The sequence below is a fragment of the Xiphias gladius genome, chromosome 12 (genome assembly GCF_016859285.1).
Source record: "Xiphias gladius isolate SHS-SW01 ecotype Sanya breed wild chromosome 12, ASM1685928v1, whole genome shotgun sequence".
NCBI lineage: Eukaryota > Metazoa > Chordata > Actinopteri > Istiophoriformes > Xiphiidae > Xiphias > Xiphias gladius.
The window spans coordinates 6,518,878-6,543,314 of NC_053411.1; the positions used below are offsets into that span (position 1 = coordinate 6,518,878).

A 24,437-nucleotide genomic window follows, 5' to 3' on the forward strand; every position below is an offset into this window, starting at 1 on the left:
ATGTGATAAAAAACTAGGATGTTGTTTTAATCGGATATCACGGTAATCTGCCACAGAATTACCAACAGTAAGACGTGCATTCTTGTGGAAATAAACTGAAATGCAAAAATGCAGGAAAAGAGAGCCTGACAATATTGTATCAGCTCTGGTGATGTGCATATGTTGCCAGCCTCTACAGAGAAAAGCTCTGGCTTCACATTAAAAACAACAGTTATTACAGTCTCAATCTGGTCAGATACATTTGGCACCCTTAAATAGGAGACCGGAGATAAAAAGGCTGGTATGTTTTTTAATGTTCATCCAATGAAGCTTAAAATACCCTCACATCAGCTGCAATTAACAGTCTGCAGTTCAACCTCCTACTCAGTGTGTCATTTCTTTTCAAAAGCAAAATAGGAGTACGGCGGCCAAAAACAAAAACTAGGTTCCATCCAAATATTTATGGGTCTCACAGCATGAAATAGTCTGTGGGATATATTTTTTGCTGTGTACCTGGATAGATAGATAGATTTGTATGAAATTGTACTGTAATATATTCAGGCATCCTGCAGATGGCGACACTTCAGCACATTTCTTTCCCCAGCAACAAACTAGACTCAGCTCATGGCAAATCTTAAAAACTGTAGAGTCAGTGAGTTCATGTGATCATGATTTTATCAATTTTTTAACATGACTGGTTGTGGTGTTTTCATACATTTTTCAAAAAAAAAGTGCTGCTCAGTTTGTTACTGGTGTACACTCTTATGTGTTCGACCATCAAATTGGACACGCTCCAATACGCTGACAAAGAAAAAGAGGACCTGTTCAAATGACTAACATATGGATTAAGTGTATACTGATAGATAAGGCACAAGAAAGGCCCAGCGATTCTCTCTGGTAGAGTAACTAGATTAGTAATGATTGTGGACACACTGTTGAGAACATGCACTGAAAACAGAGGTGTTTGTCTCCTGTAAAAGCGTATATACCCTTGAGTCCACTCCTTCCATCATCGAGGGTGTGATTTTTCCCTTGATTCATCGGGAAATCCTGCCAGTTGGATTCTCTCCCAGTCATTACTAACGAGCCTCTCATACCCCCTCATTTCCTGATTTCTTTTTTATTTGCTCCATAACATCCTCGCATTGTGTAAAGGGTGAATATTTGGTATTGTGACTAGTCTCTGCAAACCTCCTGACTGACAGAGTTCAGACATCAACACTTCCAACAGCAGCCATATTATCTTGGTCAGTCCATGGCTGTTGCTAAGTAACTTGGAAATGTCTATGCCAGCTGTCAGAATCTAACAGTCACACTTACCGATAGCATGGATACATTTTTACAAATGACACTTATTACTATTTTTACAGCTGTGGTGTCCAAGCATAACTCGACTATATATAAAGTTAAATTATATAAAACAGTTGGGAAGAAATATATGTTTTCCTCCCAAATTCTATGTAGTTAACAAAAAAACAAGGTATTTTGTAATGTAATAATTAAACTACCCTTAAACAAGATGATCCCCAGTGTTAGCAAAAATTTACCCTGTCTTTGAGCATGGCTTTATATCACCACAAGACCCCTGAATATAACCCTATAAACAGCTTCTGAAGTTGGACAAGAACAGTCACTTTGAGTTGTATTATAGGTCTAGTAAGTGTTATTTTAATTTGTCTCGAGAGAAAATGTGAAAAATTAATTTCAATTTTGAGTTTTATTTCATGTTTACACAAAGTTTCAGCCATTACATTGTAAAGTTCAGTAACTTACATAAATTGAAAACTTTTGTGCAGCACTTGACGATAAATCACTATTTGACAGTCAAATATAGCGAGCCATGCCCAGTTGGCCAGCTTTAGGCCTAATGGTTGAAGTTTTCTATATATTCTCCATACATTTCGTACAGTGGTTTACAAGTGTGGCTTAATGAAAAAAAAAAAAAAAGAATTTAGCTGTCTCTTTGTTTTTTTCCTCTCCCATGATATACTGTGGGCTGCTTCAAAAATTATTTGTGAAGGACTGAATTCACTGAGGTGTAAAGGGAAAAACTAAGTGTGTGACAAGTGAAAGGAAACGGGGATGTGACTCCACTGTAGAAATATCTGGCAACTCCTGTTGAGAGGCTATCACGTGAGTATCACCTGCAGAACTGGAGTTTCCAGAGAGATACGGAGAGAGGAAAAAGAAGACGTGTGTATATGCACCTTTGTGAATGAAACAACTCTTATTAGACTTGCACTAATATGCAGGGGTGTTGTTTTTAGATTCGAGCCTCATTGAAAGCCTCTTGAGTCCCCTGGGATGCGGGCACTCTCCAGCAGTTTGCCCCTGGAACCATCACCATTTCCCACTCCACTAGCAACAGCATTGCTACACAAGAACATTTCAAAATGAACATTTTTTTGTTGTTGTTATTTACATGTAACATCAGTCTGTCAAATTTACTACGGGTTTTATTTATTATTATTATTATTATTATAACAGGCATGGATTCACTTGTTTGGGGGCCCCAGGGTAACAATTTACAACTAGATATGGACACAAGGCCCCTCTACAAGATAGGGCCACAAGATTAAGTAATAATGCACGACCCAGATGATATTGTACTTAGATGATATGAATTTGCAAATATAAAAACACAGCTGCCAAACAAGTGAATTTAGGGGGTTTGTGACCCCCGGGGATTTATCTTCAGTAAACTATGTTTACGAAAAATATATTCCCATATTCCTGAGGGAGTATGTTTCAGTTGTGAAGGGATCCCGTGGCACAATGAAATGCAGGAGCTGTTCCTGGTAAATACAGAATCCCTGGTGACACCGCACCTGTCATTTACCAACCTGGCAGAATCGCGGTCACCAGTAGAGGCTCGGACAAAGCCGAGTAGAGCCGAGCACCGAACGAACCCCCTCCCTCCCCAATCCTCCCCAATCCTCTTCCTTCAGTCGTGGTGCAAGCAGCCATGTTGCCGCGAGCTTGTTCCGGTATCAGGGCAAGATCGTGCGCATAGACTGCATTCGGGCGCAGCTCCTCGCCTCTCTCCCCCTGTCGCCTGTGGCACGCACCTTCGAACAAGAAAAACCCCAGTTCACCGATAATGGATTTTTACAACTTGATGATTCCTCCTTCTATCGGCTGGTCACAGGAATAATAGCAGTCGGTGTACCGACAGGACGAACTGGTATATCGCCACACTGCAGTGCAGCAGTGGTGAACGACCTTATTCCAATCACGCAACAGAAGGAAGAGCGCCGGTGATTTCCGTGGATTTTGAGTTTTGTGGGTTGCTCTGTGGCAGGCACTGCCGCTGCGGCCGCTGGAGGATAAGCTAACTAGCTAGCTCTGCTTCGGAAGAACACTAAATTAGCTAGCTACATGGGCTAATATCGGCCAGCCAGTTAGCTAGCGCAACAAATTAATTCGTGTTTCTCACCTGCCATGTGACCATTTTACATGGTGCTGCTTTTAATTTTTCGGATACCCTACCCTGGATTTCTCGCTGGGAACATTTCAAATTGTTTTGTTTGAGTTGGGAAGGTCGAGACCTCATCGGGAATAACTTTGGCCTGAAAGTTTGTAGACACCGGACCTGGATTCAAATCTGAAAGGAAACATCTCAGCTACAACAAGAGAAAGATAGACGACGAAACTGCGTTATGAAAACGACGCTGGATATACATTTGTCGTAGATTTCGGCGACAGTCGGGGCTTCCTCAGGCGTTAGTTAGCAGCCTTACAGGTTAGCATGTTAGCTACCTAATTGAACCTTGTCTTGTTCAGTACAACCATTGCCCAACTTTTCTTCAAGCTAGCCCAAGTAGCTAGCTGGCCAAACGTCACAGCATCAGGTTGTTAGCTCGCTCACCACCATCGACGCTGATAAATGCTAATCGGGAACTGAGTGTTGTTACACCAAAACCGAAACTGAAGAAGACATCTGCATTTTCCTGCTTTGTGCTTGTTGACAAACATGGGACGTACGGTTGCTGCTAGCTAGTTTCTAGCTAGCTGGCTATCTCGGCTAGCCGCTGATGTGGGATTCAACTTGTTGATTCACGGGCTATTTGTCGTGCTGCTAGCTGGCTAGCACTGGACATCTGTCGGTAATTTCCCTCTACCACCAGCTACCCAAGTTTTAAATGCACAATAGACACTGAAGAGTCGTTCTTGTTTCACAGTTCCTTTCCCCTTTTTGGCAACCCCAAGTCTTTCAAAAATGTCAACAAGGACCCCAATGGTGCAAGTAATTGAAAATTCGACCGGGCAGGTAAGACGTACCTCTAAAATAATTCATCCAAATATTGTTATAGTTAATATTTACCCAGAAATCTGCCTGAGTATGAAATTTTTATCTGCTTTTGAGAGAGGCCTTGTTTGGCCTTCCACAGTCTCTGGTTATCTCTTTGCTTTTTCTCTGTTGTCTTTGCCACACAGCAGTGATTCACCAGCTTGCCTACGCACTCTCACTGGATTTCCCATTCCTTGCGGAATAGGAGAACAAATTTAGGTGTCTGTTTAGTCTGTGTGTTGGAGCATGTCCTCCTGCTTGACATTACATCAATGTGACCTGTTGCAATGGAGACATCCCTGTCATCAGATTCCACATGAATTTTATATTGTTGAGGGTGCAGAAGCCTAGCGTTCACATATTAGCCTGATGGATCATTAGCTCACTATAGTGCAATATTGTGAGGTCTTCTTTATGTACCTACATTAATAATCCATTGTAAAAAAATACAATCTAGTAGTGTTTGAGAAGTCCGCTTTTTCTTAGAGAAAAAGCAGGGTGTCTTTTGATGAAAATGTAATACATTGTGTGAATGTTTTTTAAATTATAATATTGATTTAAAACTTCTGTAGTGCAAGTATGGGCTTAAAATCTCCTGCAATGATGGTCCCTCGGAAGAGAAAGTTGATGTATTGTGTTTGTGCTGGACAGTCTTGACACGGGAATTTTGAAAATACTGCAAAGCTAGAAGCACTATGTAAGTGTTGTTTGTGAAGATTCTCAGTCATCCAGGTCATGGTATTCTAAGTGCTATACGAAGGCAACTGGACTTGCTTGGGGTTCTTGAGGTTAGAACTTTCTGGACTTTCTTGAGGTTAGAACCTGAAGTCCAGTTGCCTTCATATAGCACTTAGAAATATGTAAGTGTTTGTTTTTTGAACAAGCATTGGTGGCTGTGTGACTGTAGAAAATGGTTTTAAAGTCTTTGGTACAATTGCAAACTTTTAAGGAATGCAACATATTGTTCAGTGATTAATAAATAAATTGTACTCAAAGCGGTTCAGAGCGCTCCTGGAACAGATGTAGACTTAAATTTAGAAGTATTATTAAAATTGGCTCCCAGATGTTAAGTTGGAACTGTCATTTCTGGGTTCAGGGGATATTGAAGGCACTTAGAAACAACACACATCCTCCTTTGCCCTAAAACTACTGACCCCTATCTAGAGGTCATAGGGCTTCTAAACAAACTATAAATACTATTTCATCAATACATGTGTCAAAATTTCAAAGGATTTTTAGAGCAGGAGATTCAGATAGATCATGTGTTTCATGTTTCCATCCAGTTGACTACAGAAAAGCTTTGGTAGCATGCTTTAAAAGTTTAAAAGACAAAAAAAACCCTTGGCTGTGCACTCTAAATTACAATTAAAAGACAGGAACAAAGCCCCTGCTTCCAAGACTACGGCATCTGTCTTAATATTGTAGACAGTTTAATATGTAGATTCACTGTAATTATGACGAAGCCACACATGCGCACATGAAAACCATTATAGTTTCCTATATAGACCATGACTTGCATTACTTGGGCAGCTGTTGACAAGCATCATGTGGTATGCGTCTCCTTAAATGAAAAATCTATGAGCATTGAATGGAAAAATTTGTACGTCTACATCCTGACAGTGTAGAGAGTACATGATGTCAGTGCGTGCGTGAAGCTTAACCCATTTCTATATTTGTGTTGCTTGAGTATGTATAGGTATATTAATGCAGCTGCGGTGATAGATTGTTGTAGCAGTTGGGCAGTAGCTTTGATGAGTGTAGAAACATAAGTAGAGCAATTTTACACACATGAAAAGCATTTGGCTAAAATGTTTGTGAAAAATTAGTTCATAACAGTGGTTTCATAGTGGTTATTAAAGAATTATAAAATAATAAAAACGTAGGGGGAGTTTTAAAAAAAAAATTTTTTAAATTTATTTATTCCCCCCCACCTGTGGCAAGAGCTGCATCCACTGTCAAAAAGTTTTGTACCTGTAACATTGAAATCCTAATCCAGGTGTGTAAATGGCAGCTGTAAAGCCAAACAGACTGCAGATCTGCTCTCATCAGTCAACAGGACAACCTCTTGGTGTTGGAGACTCGAAGGTTCAAAGATTTTGTCTGTCATTGCTTCTTGTACAAATAAAATGCTGACGGAAGTTGTTTGTTGATACCATGATCGCAAATCAACAGCTAGACTGGTCGGTAGGTAGGTAGGTAGGTGTAGGCACAAATATCCACACACACAGAGTAGAACTTACATATTCTTACTTGGCTACACCCTTACCTGGAACAGAGGTCAGAAACGATTCTGTTGATTATATAAGTCTTTGACTGTGGCTTACACACACACACACACACACGCACATATACATACATACATAAGAGGCCTATCCAATTCTAGAGGGGTTTTTAAGGTTGATGTCATAGTCAAAGTCTGCGGTGTTTTGAGTATATTGGTATAACACAAGCTTAAACAAACTCAAGTATTAACCTTCAATATGAGCGGACTTCCTCATTGAATTCAATGAAACCACTGTGTTGGCCTCTGCAGAGGGCCTTGGCAAATAAAAACAGTAATATATCAAAAAAGTTAGGCCTGGCTCTACTTTGACCACAGCACAGTGGAACATTATCCAACAACACACTACAGTGGCCAATCAAATACTTGCAATGGTACATATCTGGTAGAATATTTTCTAGTGTGTAGTGTGCAGCATTGTGCCACCAAGCACATGAAGACGGAAAGGAGATATCCTGCTGCTGTAATAACTTGTCACAGCTGTACACTAAAGTTCATAAGAGTATAAAGTGCAGTATCTTGGTGATAAATAACCCTCAAACTGAACTTCCTGGTAGGCCCTGCTTATGTACCCTTCAGCAACACACCTGTACCAACACAGCCCCATGTGTTGTTTTGCGTTAGTGCTGTTGTTGGGCCGTATGGGCCTTTACTCATCCCCCAGCATCTAGAGAGGATTTAGGAGTGAAAGAAAAGAGTTTGTGGTCATGGCAAGACCTTAACTGGGTTTTTAGGCAAAAGGTCATGGATGGATATGTCCACTCAAACACAGTCTGTTTTAAAGGCCATGTATAGAAAGCCTTTGGTGTCGGGTCTCAAGATACAGGACAAAATGGCACCGACAATGAGGAGGGACTGAGTGTTGGCATGACTGCATCTGTTGCTGTCACAGAGAGTGTATATTTTGATCCGATTAGTCGGTGGATTTGGTAAAAGCAGATATTCTCTCATTCTCAACTTGCTACTGCAAAAAGACTGCTTCACTGGAATGGACAAGCTGTTTAATTTAATATTTTACATCAAGTTAGCCTAATGGTGATTTACTTCACTTGGAAAGCGTGCAAGCCCTTTTTACACGTGACTGGGAAACTAAGCTGTAAGTTAATGGTTCTAAAAGTCTGGGGGGTTTGTGGAGTAAGTTACTGATCGAGACAGACTACCATCCTGTCATCATAAACAGTTGCTGGGCACATGTCGTAAGAGAGCTGTCAGATGCAGAGAAGTGACTTGAGACATCTTTCTGACGGTGTGAAATGGCAGATACGTTGAGTGGCTTTGATCTGACATGCTGCCAAGTTACACAAGATTTGGTAATGGCTGTTAGAGGAACCTATTTGAATATGGCATTCTTATCAGTGTGACAACAGTCTGAAAACCTGGAATTTATACATAATCCAGTAATAAAGCAGGTGGATTAAAAATACAAAGCAGAATATATATTTTGTGTCAGAAATTCTTTTATATTGAATTATTGCAGCACATTTGTTCAAAATGGGGTCCTGCAACACCTATGTCCTCGAAATGTTTGCTATAGTTTTTACTCTTTGTGCACTTCCCCAGACATGATCACTTGATTGTCTGATTTCCTGTTTTACAATGTTCCCTGTCTATTCATTTAGCCACGTCCTCTGAAAAGAGACTAATGCAGCTAGAAATACTGGTCTGCCTCTTCAATTGTTACTTCATCCTCCATTTCATTGTTTGGGTAGTTGTTCACTAACCAAGCAAGCTGGATCCTCCCCACATTGAGGTGTGATGGATTTAAACCATTAATTTTTCCAAGTCAGACATTTCCTTGTTGTAGAAGTCATGTAGGGAAAACTAGAAACTAAGTAAATTACATTTAGGAATTGATTTTAAAGTTATATTGGGTTTACCCAAGGTTTAATTATACAGGACCCTGTATCCCCAATGGAAACTTGAGACCATCTTGCGGTGGGATCATACCAGCCACTAGGCCTTTCAACATTTGACATTCCGACCGATGAGTACTCAGTAGTCATTACTACATTATTACATGAGTAATCAGTTCTCATTGGTCGAACCACACCCATGAACTTGGCCTTTATTTTAATCTTAACTACACACCTGTAAAGTTTTTTTTTTTTGACTGTATCTTTAACAGTTGTGATGCTATCACGGTGACAAAATCTGTCCACGGACGGACAGACAGACGGGCAGACAGACAGACACAGGCATATAAACACCTGCCAAAGTACTCAAAACCGCTTCTGTGGTAGTTTCCACTACAGTAGGTGTCTCCAGGACCACATTTTGCCATGATGACATACAAACACACAGACACAGACAGAATCTCAGACACACAGACTCACAAGATGAAAACAATACCAGCCACACTGTTGTGGCTGTTAATAAAACAAGGATCAAAGAAATAAAGCACAAATCTCAAGATTGTCCATATGAAGGCATAAAAGGCTTTCAAATGGCACCACGAACCTTGCTCCATCAGTAAAGGCAAGGAAAAGTTCACCATAAATGTAAAAAAGAGAGGAAGCCAGATTGTTCCCTTTTATTGAAGTTTTTAAACTAAATTAATGACTTGTCTATAATTCAGCTGACAATTGTAAACCTACTGCTACTTACTGAGCAGTGTCCGGCTTGTATGCTGCTTCAAGCAGGAAAAATGGGGATGGGTTCTGTGGGATTCCTGGGGGATTGGAGGACCATTACAGTGTATTGTAGGGCTCTCCAGAGCAGTTAATCAATACATCAGAAGTGAGGCATGAGAAATCACTAATAGTATGCTTATGATTCGTGTAATTCAATAATTAAGTAGTACTTAGAATTTGCCGGGCTATTGTCAAATGGCTTTTGATTCTATTCCTGCATTTTCCCCATTTTTCTGCCATTTTTGGAATGCCGAATTCGATTTGCCTGGAGAGATGCTAGGTGCTAAGCAAACACAGTTTTGGAAAATATGAGTGTAGCTGAGCACAGTTTGATGCATTTCACCTGACATCTTGGGAGGGAGAAAGCCTGGCAGAGAATCTCCTGGCAAGCTGTTGAGGTGGAAATTCAATACAGATGAGAGAGAAGCACTGAATGTTTGAGTGCGTTGACGTATTGAAGTATTTTGGTGAAGACATGTTTTTATTATTCCAGTGTTCACCTTTTTGCCTGTCGTTCATTCATGCTCCTCTTGAGTGAGTCATCTTGTTAGCGATCTATAGCACACAAGCACACACACATGTACACGTTGTTGTTACGCCCAGGAAACCATAAATTAGGTCTCTCTCCTTACCAGACCAGTCACTAGGCAGATGAACAGAAAGACAAAGCTAGCCAGGGCCCTAGCAACAGAAAACCTGCCTCAAACATACACACACACACACACACACACACACACACACACACACACACACACACACACACACACACACACACACACACACACACTCATTCACTCCATCAGATTCACATTTTTTTTCTTGCCAGCGCGCACACACTAGCGGTCCCTCATTTTTCCCTCACACACAGATACTTGCAGTTAGCTGTTAATTGGGGTGAAATTAAATTTTGATTTAATGGGTTCTGTTAGCCATTTATACCTGGAGTTCCAATGGACACATAAATATTGGACAAGCAGTTGCTACCTAGGTGTTTAAGCGACAATGCAGTGAAGTTCAGTGCTTTGTATGTGTGTTTTGGACTGTATGAGGGAGCAGTGTAGAAACAGGCCTTTCCAGTTGAGCTGAGGAGTAGGTGTGGCAGCTAACTGTAGACCTGAGATTTGAAGGGCTTGTCGTCATTCAGGTGAAGGAGTGTGGATTTCTCTCAATGCTTCGATTCTAATTTGGCCTTTCTGTTTAGTCTTCTGATGTCAGTCCACTGTCAATACTTGGATTTCTTCCCGTGATCTAATGAGTCTGTTTTGATATTTAGGAAAAGGACAATAAATAAATTTAAGAACTGAGAAAATATTCAAGAATAGATGGTGGCAAAAATTCAAGCTGCTATTGTTTTTGCTCCCAGTGCTGTGCACAAGTTGTTGTAATGCTGCTTATTATTGAAACATTTTTTAAGGCTGAGATGGTCTGTGTCAGAGCTATTTGTTCTGGTGATTCCTACACTACAACCTGATTTACCTACTTATAAGTCTTTGAAACAGAACTAGTTTAAAATGCATTTAGGCACCCCAACTGGTGCCCAACTTGGTTTTGAGGGTTTATTCTCAGTTATTTTTCCACTCTTATCCTGCAGGATTAACTACATCCATTGGTGAAAACTTCCTGATTTCTCCTGAGTCACACTGATTGAGGAATTCAGTCAGAGAGTCAAAATTAGGTTATTTGGGGTTCAAATCACGTAGTGGAAACCGGGAATAAACAAGCCACCATGATCAGGCTATTGATTTCCCACCGTTGACTGATAGTGTACACCCAAAAGATATTAAGTTTTGCTTTTTGAACCCAGTTGCGTAATTAAATGTACTGATGCACACCATCAAGTCTAAATTATCAGTTGTTAATACTAGCTCGCTCCCTGTAACACAGTTTTATTTTGGTATTTTCCATGTTAAAATTTTTAGGTTTGTATTTCTCGAATGGAACAAATGTTGTTACTTGCTAAGTCTTTCTTTTCTAGTTGGTGTGATTCAGTGGTCCAACAAATGCATAATACCATGCATTTACTCTCAAAGCCACTATTTCAGGGTTTCCACAGGAAATAGTTTAGCTGAGGTGGTAGGCCACTCAGATCCTGCTGCATCGCATCTTAGGAAGAGTGAAGCCAGTAGAGGATGACTTGGAAAATAGCCAAACTGTGGTAGCCCAGCTTCACTAATATGCACTAGGAGAAAACCTGTATTCCACCAATCTGTATATGAATATATCAGCTTTTCACATCAGCCACCCTGTGAAGGGTTCACTCTGGTTTGTTTTTGGGAAGGGATTTGATACCCTTTTTTTCGAATCCGAATCCAGCACGTAATCCGCATATCCAATCTGATTCCTTTCCAGTCCCCTATTGAATCTTTTTAAGTAGTTTGTTCTGTAGGGAATGTAGACATTATTTAAGAAAATGTTTTTATTTCAGTCACCACAGTATCAAAACAGATTTGAACTGTTCTTTATAACAAAAGATGTAACTTGATATTTTAGAATCTGCCTTCTTCCAATCACTTTAATAACACATTTGGTAATTTTAATAAGACAGTGAGTAATTTTAATTGTGATCTAAGAACCAATTACCACACAAGCATGACACTAATAGAAACTATGGTAATTAAGAACCAAACCATGGACATTGTAGTATGCTGAAATGTTATTGGGCTTTCACCACATATTTTGTCACTCTGTGACATTCATTAGTAGTCGTCTGACCCATTTTGCTCCTCACTGGGGGGCTGTGGTGCAGCTGCAGAAGCCGTAAATGCTAAAGTAAAAACATCCATCCACCCATCAGCTATACCCACTTATGCTTGCGCCTGCTGACATTGGGTGAGAGGCCGAGTATACCCTGGACAGGTTGCGAGTTACAGAAAAACCGTTCATGCTCACATTCACACCTACAGGCAATTTAGATTCGCCAATTAACCTAACCAGCATGTCTTTGGACTGTGGGAGGAAACCCACGCAAGCACAAGGATAACCTGCAAACTCAACTCAGCAAGTCCCCAGCCGGTCAAATCCAGAACGTTCTTAGTGTTAGGCGACAGTTCTAACCACTGTACAACCGTGCTGCCTTCAGTAAAAACAACACAGTGAAAATATTAATTCTACTTTAGCATTCAGTAAATATCAGTTAAATAATTAACTGATCTTTTGCATCCACAATGCACTTAACGTTATCTAAAAGCGAGCTTATTGTTGCACTGCACACATCACAGAATCTGACAGATCATTGAATAAAGTGTAACACTAGCAAAAGGCAGAAGCCGAGCACTCATCCTTCTCAAGTTACCAAAAATGCCACCAGTTCTAACTTTAATGTGATGGACAGTAGATAAATATTTAAACAAAGCTCTTGTCGTTCCCCCATTCATCACGAATACCCTCCCACAAATATTGCATTTTGGAGTTGTGACTTTTGAACATTTAAGCCAGTCTGCCATGTTTGATTACCAGTGTGGCTTAGTCATCACACATTTGTATACAACATCGTCTTTTTTTTTCTTTGCCGATGCCTGTCCTGTCAGAGAGAGAGAGGCAAAAGAGACTAATTAAACAGCGAACGTGAACGAAAAATTTGATAAGGGATTCGTTGGCTGCAGAGCTTAACAAATGCCGGTATTTTACCAACTTGGAATCTGATCCAAAATGGAACCCATCCCTAGGTGGTTCACATGCACTGCTCACACACACAGAGTTGCATAGCAGCAGAACAAAGGCACGCAAGAAAGCACTGTGCAATATGTCCCAACTGTGACAGCAACAGAGCAAACAGGAGCTCTGAATTGATTTGACACACACGCACGTGTGCACGCGCACGCACGTGCGCACACACAAAGACGGACAAATATACTCATACACATACCTAGGGAGTTAGGGTAATCCAGTTCAAGAACACACACACACTACATTCTCAGCAAACTGAGACCCAGCGTGACACCACCTTGCTAAAGTAAGGGGTCTCTCACAAATTTACTTGTGTCTGGTGGGCGGTTTGCATAGCCAGGATACATATGCTAGCTATGCTGTATTTTAGATATTGCTTTGCAGAGGTTTAGAAGAGCTGACAAAGGAGGATGCAAGCAAGAAGATGATTAAGTTATGATTTGAAACATTCTGAAGTTCACTAATATTAAATTACTTTTTGTCCTGTACTGCAGTGACGCTGGACACAGTACACCTATAAGCACACATTTACACAACGGTTTGAACGTTTTTTGGCTTTGTGTATAGTTATTGCTGGCAGACAAGCTGTAATGTAATAGTTAGGGTTAGACAGGGTTTTGATTCAAGTGGTGCTATTTTAGACCATAATGGGTGCATTAAATGTTAAAAAAATCCTTAGATATCCATCTACAATGGCCCCTAACAGTAGGTTAGAGCTTTCATCATTGATTATGGAAACACAGGCATGATGAAACAATGTTCTGCATTGTCAAAAGACTGTTAGAAACTGAGAGTCAAAGTTTCTATTTTTGCTGTTTTTCAAAGCCATAAATGGGCCTAATGAGAGCCTCTGTACATCATCAGATCTGATACATGCTGCATATACAATAATGCAATAAAGAAACTTGAACTCTGGTTCTCTTTGAGAAGTTTAGGTTAGATAAATCAATTATAGGCTGTATGCCTTAAGATTTAAATTTTTCATTACATAAAAATTTTTTTGCTTTGTGGAAAATTGGATCCCCACTGAAATTAAGCAGCACATGTATTCAAATTCATATCTTTCTGTAAATTGTCTGTGTGTGCAGTGTAATATGTGCTGTATTCCTTCATTTTATTTCCATGCTTTGCAAAAAAAAATTGTGCGTATGCGTGTGTGTGTGTATGCGTGTGTGTATGCGTGTGTGTGTGTATGCGTGTGTGTGTGTATGCGTGCGTGTGTGTGTGTATGCGTGTGTGTGTGTATGCGTGTGTGTGTGTATGCGTGCGTGTGTGTGTGTATGCGTGCGTGTGTGTGTGTATGCGTGTGTGTGTGTATGCGTGCGTGTGTGTGTGTATGCGTGCGTGTGTGTGTGTATGCGTGCGTGTGTGTGTGTATGCGTGTGTGTGTGTATGCGTGTGTGTGTGTATGCGTGTGTGTGTGTATGCGTGTGTGTGTGTATGCGTGCGTGTGTGTGTGTATGCGTGTGTGTGTGTATGCGTGTGTGTGTGTATGCGTGTGTGTGTGTATGCGTGTGTGTGTGTATGCGTGCGTGTGTGTGTGTATGCGTGTGTGTGTGTATGCGTGCGTGTGTGTGTGTATGCGTGTGTGTGTGTATGCGTGTGTGTGTGTATGCGTGTGTGTGTGTATGCGTGCGTGTGTGTGTGTATGCGTGTGTGTGTGTATGCGTGCGTGTGTGTGTGTATGCGTGTGTGTGTGTATGCGTGTGTGTGTGTATGCGTGTGTGTGTGTATGCGTGCGTGTGTGTGTGTATGCGTGTGTGTGTGTATGCGTGTGTGTGTGTATGCGTGTGTGTGTGTATGCGTGTGTGTGTGTATGCGTGTGTGTGTGTATGCGTGCGTGTGTGTGTATGCGTGCGCGCGCGTATGCGTGTGTGTGTGTATGCGTGCGTGTGTGTGTGTATGCGTGTGTGTGTGTATGCGTGTGTGTGTGTATGCGTGCGTATGTGTGTGTATGCGTGTGTGTATGCGTGTGTGTGCGTATGCGTGTGTGTGTGTATGCGTATGTGTGTGTGTATGTGTGTGTATGCGTATGTGTGTGTATGCGTATGTGTGTGTATGCGTGTGTGTGTGTATGCGTGTGTGTGTGTATGCGTGCGTGTGTGTGTGTATGCGTGCGTGTGTGTGTGTATGCGTGCGTGTGTGTGTGTATGCGTGTGTGTGTGTATGCGTGTGTGTGTGTATGCGTGTGTGTGTGTATGCGTGCGTGTGTGTGTGTATGCGTGTGTGTGTGTATGCGTGCGTGTGTGTGTGTATGCGTGTGTGTGTGTATGCGTGTGTGTGTGTATGCGTGCGTGTGTGTGTGTATGCGTGTGTGTGTGTATGCGTGCGTGTGTGTGTGTATGCGTATGTGTGTGTATGCGTGCGTGTGTGTATGCGTGTGTGTGTGTATGCGTGTGTGTATGCGTGTGTGTGTGTATGCGTGTGTGTGTGTATGCGTGTGTGTGTGTATGCGTGTGTGTGTGTATGCGTGCGTGTGTGTGCGTATGCGTGTGTGTATGCGTGTGTGTATGCGTGCGTGTGTGTGTGTATGCGTGCGCGCGCGTATGCGTGTGTGTGTATGCGTGCGTGTGTGTGTGTATGCGTGTGTGTGTGTATGCGTGTGTGTGTGTATGCGTGTGTGTGTGTATGCGTGTGTGTGTGTATGCGTGTGTGTGTGTATGCGTGTGTGTGTGTATGCGTGTGTGTGTGTATGCGTGTGTGTGTGTATGCGTGTGTGTGCGTATGCGTGTGTGTATGCGTGTGTGTATGCGTGCGTGTGTGTGTGTATGCGTGCGCGCGCGTATGCGTGTGTGTGTGTATGCGTGTGTGTGTGTATGCGTGCGTGTGTGTGTGTATGCGTGTGTGTGTGTATGCGTGTGTGTGTGTATGCGTGTGTGTGTGTATGCGTGTGTGTGTGTATGCGTGTGTGTGTGTATGCGTGTGTGTGTGTATGCGTGTGTGTGTGTATGCGTGTGTGTGTGTATGCGTGTGTGTGTGTATGCGTGTGTGTGTGTATGCGTGCGTGTGGGTGTATGCGTGCGCGTGTGTATGCGTGTGTGTGCGTATGCGTGTGTGTATGCGTGTGTGTATGCGTGCGTGTGTGTGTATGCGTGCGCGCGCGTATGCGTGTGTGTGTGTATGCGTGTGTGTATGCGTGCGTGTGTGTGATATCTTGATGTGTGTATGCGTGTGTGTATGCGTGCGTGTGTGTGTGTATGCGTGCGCGCGCGTATGCGTGTGTGTGTATGCGTGCGCGCGCATGTGTCCTCCCACCCACAAATTTCAATATAATGCAGCAGCTTTTGTATGTGGTTGTGATATGTATCCAATAAAGACGCTGTTTGTTCTGAGCTTGTTTGTTCCACATATAGCTTTGGCTGGTAAGTAGAAATGGAGGAGAAATATCTTCTGTAGATATCCGATTGAGTTAAATTGAGATTGAGGAGTGAATCTTTAAATGTTGTTTTAAATTGTGAAGTATTTATTTTTTTGATGTTTATTTAACGGCAAAAAAAATAATTTAGTGTCACATCAATATTTCCCTTACATAGAGCCATTTGTGTTACACTGCTTCAGTTTTACAATTTTTTTTCATCATGAAATCGAATATTGATTCATAGAGGTGTACAAGTAGCGCACAAGTGGAATAGCAGCGCTGCTCTCAAGGATATTAGTGAAGAGCAGTTTGATAAGGCAGTAAATAAAGCTGAAGAACTGCGGGTTTTTTTAACCAGTATTACCACCCTTAAAGTCAAGTTACGACCATTTGGACCAGATTAATTAATAACAAGATTAACTTAGACAAGTGTAGTTAATGAGAATGATGCTCTCATTACCGACACTCATCTTTCCATCAAATTACAGCATTTGATTCATGATAGACAGCACATTCCCCTGCCTGTTACATGTCAAATTAGTGAAATGCAGGCATATTACAGGGACGTCAGTAACCTAACATGTAGCTGACATTACAACAGCTCCTGTAATGAACTCACAGGGTCTAGCTGACGTTTTTCTCCTTTGGATGTACAGGCCTCTAGCTAGGGCGACGTGTCAGTGTATATGGTTTGTTATCCATCACGTTAGCCAAAATTGCACTTGTCATCATACCCCCACCACAGGACTGTTATTGATTAAATTCAATAACAGCCCTGGGAAAAAAATCTGGAGGGGACCTAATTATCAGAGAACTGATCAAACCGGTTTTTGGAGCTGTAATTAATACTGTTAGAGCTACATCAAAATTTCCCAGCATCTTGTAGAGAAATAAATGCAATAAGTTTTTTTTTTTTTAAATGATCATTTATATTGTCATTAATCAGCATCTTTAATTGGTACAGTGTTTTTTGAAAATTATTCTTAATGTATTGTTGAAATTGTGTTGATTACGACTGTATGAATAATTAATTTTGTTATTCAGCATCCCCCAGCCCGGCCCAGTCCACTGTTTCATCCCCCCCAGATGATCTGCACACCTTGCGGGGATAAAACACTGCACATAACAATGTAATATCAAATGGGACAAAATGGTCTATGGCAGTGTGCAAGTGTTAAGACCTTGAGTGTAACCCCATAAATTGGTTTGCAGCTCTTAACTATTTAATTTAATTTATTTTGATATATATTTCCCCCAAGGTTATAATTGTCTATCTTCAGCCACTGCTTTACATTTCAGTCTAAAATGCATACATACAGTGGCGTACGTAGGTATCTGCTCTTTTCAGTGTTCTGTCGAGCCCTTCCTCTGAGTCAGTAATGACAAACTGAATTTGTCCTTGGACAGGAAGGGACAGAGTAGTCAATTTGTAGTTAATTATTTCAAATGAGAGGGAACAGTGTGATTACATATAACTATTAACAGCAGGTTGGGATGTGGTATTCTAAAAAAGCGATCTACAAAAACAACATAATAAAAGCTGCCAGTTTGTTGGTTGTCAAAGTTGGCCAAAAAGTCGCCATATTTATATTGTGTACAAACCAACAAACAAACCAACAAACAGACGAGGGAAAACACAACCTCCTTGGTGGAGGTAATAATAGCCTAGAAGCCTGATGAGATTTGTAGTTGATAACTGATCTACGTGATCTGCTGCAGTAAACAGGAAAATCTGAAGAGAATATATTGTTTTTTTTGCAATGTTGTAAATACTGTTTTTTTAAGCTTAGCCTGGTTTATTATGTTATTTTCCAGGGTGTTTTTAAGTACATCTCCTATTACTGCTACTTCGCCTCTCTGCTGTTGATGACATTGTTGCCTATGTTTGCCTATCTTTGGGTTCAGCTGTCTCTTGATAGTATTGTGCAGAACTCATTCGATGTGTGACCCGCCATTGGGGTTACTTTGTGAACTGTATTGTGTAAACTGGTTGTATCTGAGTGGCTTCCTCCCCGAACTCAGATTAGTAAAGGTCAGTGATAATGAGGCCTGACTCAAAACACAACCAGTACTGCCTCAGATTAACATTACTGCTTTGTGCGTCTGTGTGTGTGTGTTTTGGTCATGTGCACATGCTTGTGTTTGCAGTGTGGCATTAAATGGCTTTCAGCTGCAAACATCTTGTCAGTAAGTTTTCACTTTGTCTGAGTGTGTGTTTTTTGGATGGGGTCTGAATTGTTGGGCCTGACATAAACACTATATTAATGGTCTCTCCACACTCCAACGGACAAAACAGGTCTGCCCCCATGCAACAGGCTTGACACATGGTAGTTAATGAACTTAGGTTCAGAAAAAATTGTGTTTGGCTGTATTGCGCTTTGTTAATTATGGTTGTTGTCGAAACTGGCCAAAAATTAGGCCTGGAAATTGGAAAATCACTTGGATGCTATAAATGCAATATAGACAGCAGCTGAGTTGAAAATGTAATTAAACAGTCATTACATGAAAATCAAATCAGATGATTTCTTGGCAGATTTGTGACATCAGTTTTTAAAGACAGAGGAATAACAGTGGGAGGGCCAAAACTTAAACAGTCATATAGTTTAAAATATTAGTGTTTTTACAGAGAAATGTTCATTTGCTTTACAAAGGGTGGCCAGCGCTACTTAAATCTTTTTTGCTTGGACTTGCTTCATCAGGTGCGAATGTCATTAACACACCCGCGTTTCAGCGAGTATAAGTTAAACTCAGTATTCAACCGCAGTTCACCAGCTATTGTGAATATGTCCATTTTTTTGGAGACACCGGAGCGCTAAGTAAGTAACTTATTATCTAATCTTTGTATGCTAGCAGTTCTAAGTTAGTATTCATGAGTCACACGTAGCATCGGAGAGTAATGCGAAAACAAAACAATGATGTCACTTATTGTCCTCCGACACTTCTATAATTATAACTGAGGGGAGAGGTGGGAATGCGCATGTGTATGTGTGTTTATATCTATTTGTGTGTGTGTGTGTGGGGGGGGGGTTTGCTTAGCCTGCAGCTGCCCAAAAATGAAGGAAGAATCAGAAGACAAAAATAGTCGGACATGAAAGAAGATAGGAGAGAAGGAAGACTAAAGAGTTGAGGACCGTGGAAGAGTCAGAGAACTCAGAGGAAACACGCTTGAATTTTAACTTGCTGTGCTTTGTACAATGTTCCCAAAATAATGTCAGTAGACTACTAATTAGAGGTCTACTGACTCCTGGGTGGATGATCCATTAAAGCAGTAGTTAACCAAAGAATGAAAAGTTTGTCCCTGTCTACTGACCTTCATATCAGTTGTCGTACAGTTATACCAAGGTTGTACATGTTATACAGCCTTGATTAGCTTGTTTAGTTTTGTTTCAGCCCTCTCTGGAACAATTTGAATGCCTGAGAAGCATTTCCTTAGATTTATAAGAAGTCATGACTTATTGTCTTGTAAAATCCAAGTGTTCAAGTTGTCCAATAATTACAGTATAATCTCATAAAGGCTGCAACAGGTTAATAGGAGTCTCGCTGCCTCAAAGTAAGCTCATGCTATGTTAAAATCTGAAATGCATCGTGTTTGTTTTTTAGAGAGAATTAGCAAATTGTCTAAAAGTTGCCACCCAGACAGCATGTTTGCATGCTCACTAGAAACCAGGTTACTGCAGGAAATCAGGCGTATTTACATGCATTGTAGTAACCTTACAGTACGAATGTCTGAATTGTACAACGGTCCAACAGTGGAAACGGACTTATATAAACTTCTACAGGCTAATTTTGTTTCAGCTTCAGTTTTGGTCAGACTATAAATTACAATTTTTTTGAAAATGAGGATGCATTTCTATATGATATAATTTTTACTTTTGTCCACCTGCTCTGCTGTTTCTTGTTAGACTGCTCCTGTTTGAAGTCTTTGTCATACACACATGACAAAATGTGTATTCATGGCCAAGAAATTGACTTTCTCAGGAGAAATCAAGCTGGGGAAATCAGGTTTCTCTAATCCACTACTTAAGTGACATGTAAATGAGAAACTCTGAAGTTTTTATAATTACATAAAAACTTCAGAGTTTCTCATTTACATGTCACTTAAACTGACTGTAAATTGGTTACTAAGTGCATGTAAGCACACAGAAGGATGGGATTTAATATGTACACGTCCCATTTATCGTGGCATCTTACCAGCATAACTACTCTACTCTTTTCCAAAGGAGTAAGGTCTGTTCCTAAGCATCTTCAGAGTCAGACCTGTATAACATTATGTAAATTTAAAAATACAAAAATCTATTTTGCTGTATCTGTGTGTGTACATAGAAGAAATTTTAATTTATAACTTATATTCAGGGTCCTTGAATGTGTAAATTTTGTTACATGCCTATCATCTCACAGACACCCTTTTAAACTGCACCAAAATAGACCTTATCACTTTCTTGAAGACCTTGGAAGATGCAAATGTTTCATTAAAGGCAAAATTTGACCAACAGCCGCTATTTTGGACAGCAGTACTCTAGTGAGCTCAATGCAAAGCTGAGCGAGTGACAGAGGATCTTAGATCACGTAGACCTCTGTAAGGACAGCCCAGTTGATGTGGAAATCAGATTTGTACGGTCAAATTTGTTCTCATTGTCTCGACTAGTATCCACATATGACATATTGTCTGTCTCCCTCTCCCCCTCTCCCACATGATCCAAAAATAAAAATCATTTGCTTCCCTGTCACACAAGGCCACATAAGGCCCTTCCCCTGTCCTCTGGGTTTAATGTAACTGTCATTTGTTTTTAATCCCGTTTGTATTCAAGTTTAATCTGGCCTATTACACTTTATGCGGGCCGCACTGTCAGCATGAAGTTGTTTGGGGGGGGGGGGGTGCAGACATTAGATCATACCATCTGTAGCAAGAAACACACAAACACAATGAAGTAATCATGGTTATCCTTGTTTCCCATGACCTGAGATATGGTAACACTGGGAGGAAGATGTTGATAAAAATGTGGTCTGTGGGTAAATTACGAGACAGAGGGAGCTTCTAATTTGTTTAAGCCAGAGAGAGATAATTAAGTGAATAAAATGAGTAGTCTTTGTTGGAGGGACAAAACAAAAACAAGAGATTATTTGTTTGAACCTCTTCACTCTGCACCAACAGTGGGATTTTTCACTGTACAGTATCTCTCTCATTGGTATCAAATCTCAGAGAGGTGTGTGCAGTTTGTGTTGCTGCGTATGCCCGTGTGCGCGACTGTGTACCCGCACCTGTGTGTGCGCAAGCATGTTTTCTTGTATCTTTGCACTGCTGTTTGTGCCGCAGCCCCCGTGTGTTTGCGTCTCGTCACCCTGGAGCCAGTCGTCCTCTCCTCTGACCCTGATCCCTGTCACCTGTCCACTCAGATCACACACACACACTCTCATGGACATAGACACACACACAATTGCTGTTACCCTTTCCTGGAGTTGAAACCCAATAGCAGTTGCCAACCATGCAAACTTGCCAGCACAGCAAGGTTTTGTTTTCTTTTTGTGGGTGTGTGTATAACTCGAAAGACCTACTGTCTGCTGTAAGATGAACTGAAGCAAAGAGATAATTAAAAATAACTTTATGCATCTCTGGCCATGGCTGGAGCCATGCAAAGGACCACTCCAATGATGTACGTTCACTAGTGGGTTCAATTAATGTCACACAGATACAGTCAAGGAAGCAGGGGTAAGATTTATGTAATACCTTTCTTCATCTGAAACCCAACTTGAATACCTATCCATAAGATAAGATATCAGCGACAATAGGAAATCAAGACTAAGCTTGCTGTCACAGCACCTTTACTTTTACAGTACAAAAGAGAATCGGTGTTACCAAACTGTTTGCGTAGTTTCAGCGTTTTGGTATGCGCACTGACGTGTGCGCATACCCATATTAAGTGATAAGATGTTAAGGCAAAAACTACAGGGAAAATTAAACATTTAAATGTTACTAACATCAAATTTAAAAATCCTACCCACACGTATTTTATTTAGCTGTTTAAGTCTCTCCAGAAGCCTGGGTGATCCTGATCAATACTCAGTCTATTCCAAGTCTCTGTCTTAATCCTACCACCACATTATTATGCAGACCTTTTAACACCCTACTAAGCGTGTGGAAGTGTAGCTTTAGCTATGTAGACCAATTCTTCTGACTGTCTCTAATCCATGATAAAAATTGAAGGCTTTTGGGCCATTGTAAACTGGAATGCGCTACCTGAATGCAGTACATTACGACAATTATTCTCCGAAAAACTTGTTTTTCTATTGTACTTATTTTATCTTGGGTATATGTGCATTTTAAACCTGCATATGCTTTTTTACACTATTTGTAATGTATTTTATGTATAGTTTAATTTCATTGTCTTCATAGTACTGACCTGAACGCTTTGAAGATTCATTGCCACAGTATTTGATGTTAAAACCAGAATTTGAATGAGATTGTGTCTGCTTCTTTAAAAGCATTGTTTTCTCATTGTTGTCTGAATCTCTTATGTGAATGAATGAAACACTCAGGTCAGAGATATAACCTGAAGTGCTTTGTTAAAAGCTCATCTGTCCTTATAAACTTTGAAAATCCTGTGATTATATGTCCCATACAAACAAATTGTTCAGAACAACTGGAATAATAGTACTTTGGAATGTAAAACTTTTCCTTTTTTTTTCTTGGTTACATTTTTACTGTCACTTTCTATTGCTTTCTGCGTTCAAGTCATCTTGTTGTCTTGTGCTTACGCATACTGCATTTTCTCTTTCCAGGAGTCCAAATCATCATCTGGCCGCTCCAGCATGCCGCGATGTCGGAACTCCGTTGCCACAACCACATCAGATGACCAGCCGCACATTGGTAACTATCGGTTGCTGAAAACCATCGGCAAAGGCAACTTCGCCAAGGTCAAACTGGCACGACACGTCCTCACCGGAAAAGAGGTGGGCATGCATGCACACGCTACATTGGACTGAAAGCTTGAATCTGTCCCTTTGGTTCCACTTACAGAGTCACTCTGACTTTCTGAACTTTAGACTTTTTTTTTTGTAGTTACTTTAGTCACATTCTGAAAAAATGCTTTACTATTGACTCTTTATTTAACTAGAACTGAGTTGTCAGTGGTTCAATAACAAACAACAGCCAGGATAAAAAAGACATTTTTGGGGGAGGAAAAATATAGAAACCTTTAACCTTTGTCTAGAAATTTAGTAAATCTAACACCAAACTGCTTGGACTGTTTTGCTTAAAAAAAAAGTGGTAAAGTGCCATGAGAAATTGTTAGCAAGTCTGGTTTAAGTGACAAGTAGATTACATTTTTCAGGAAGTGACTATTTGATCACCAAAAACTACTTAGAATAGAAAAGAAACCTCAGATGTTTTAAAGTAGCCAAGAAGCCCAAACAATATAAATGTTTAGCTGTTGTCTAAATGTTAATCTTCCTTCCTGATTTCTGAGGATAGGGGAGGGTTCATGCTGTGATACACAGTATGTCTGGTCTGATCTGAGGCTCGCATGGCTTTGGAAACGGTACATCTGCTGCAGGAGATTAGATCACCATTGTCAGCTTGAATAAAGAAGCCTAAATGTCTCCGGCTTACTGTGAATTCCAGATGTGATGTAACATAGTGGTCTGTCCCTTTAAAGGAGAAGCTTCGTCTGCAGTGAGCCCATGCTGGGCTCTGTCTGAGGCCCAGTCAAGTCAACTGTTGGCCTGTGTGTGAGGGAGAGGGGAGAGAGGGGAGGGCGGGCGGGTTCTGTCAATGTGTGACAGCCCTGTGCCTGACACCTTGATAACACTCCATGTGACTTGCTGGCGCGCACGCGCACACATACACACACATACACACACTCAAAGACAACAAAGGAGAGTCAGAGGGCATGAAAGAGTCACACAGACAAGCACAACCAGAAAGAGGAGTGGAAGAAAGGAGTTAGTTGACAGTGAAAGAATGGGCAAGAGAAGTAGGCCTCCCTTTTCCTGTGTCCTTGTTGAGAGATAATTCTTTGTTTCCTTGCGTACTCTCTCTATGGCCGCTTTTCTCTTGTTCTGTTTCATCCTTTTTCTCCGTTTCTCACTTTGTACCTCTCTCCTCTGTCTACTTCTCTATTTTTATTTTCCCCTGCTTCTCTTTTATCTCTCTATCTCTCTTTCCCTTTCTGTGTATTTATCTCTTTCTGTTTCTCTTGTTGGGGGTTGGATTATGAACTATAGACCTCATTATGA

The 24,437-nt window shown here is 40.9% G+C and overlaps 1 protein-coding gene across 1 annotated transcript in view; it reads left to right on the forward strand.

The window, feature by feature from the left end:
- Window positions 1–2,927: 2,927 nt before the first annotated feature.
- The window catches only part of mark2b (MAP/microtubule affinity-regulating kinase 2b), a 56,441-nt gene continuing 34,931 nt past the window's right edge, over window positions 2,928–24,437 (forward strand). Inside the window, 2 exon segments of the mRNA XM_040141247.1 lie at window positions 2,928–4,249; window positions 22,983–23,153. Of these exon segments, the coding sequence (XP_039997181.1) occupies window positions 4,199–4,249; window positions 22,983–23,153 (222 nt within the window). The 5' untranslated portion in view covers window positions 2,928–4,198.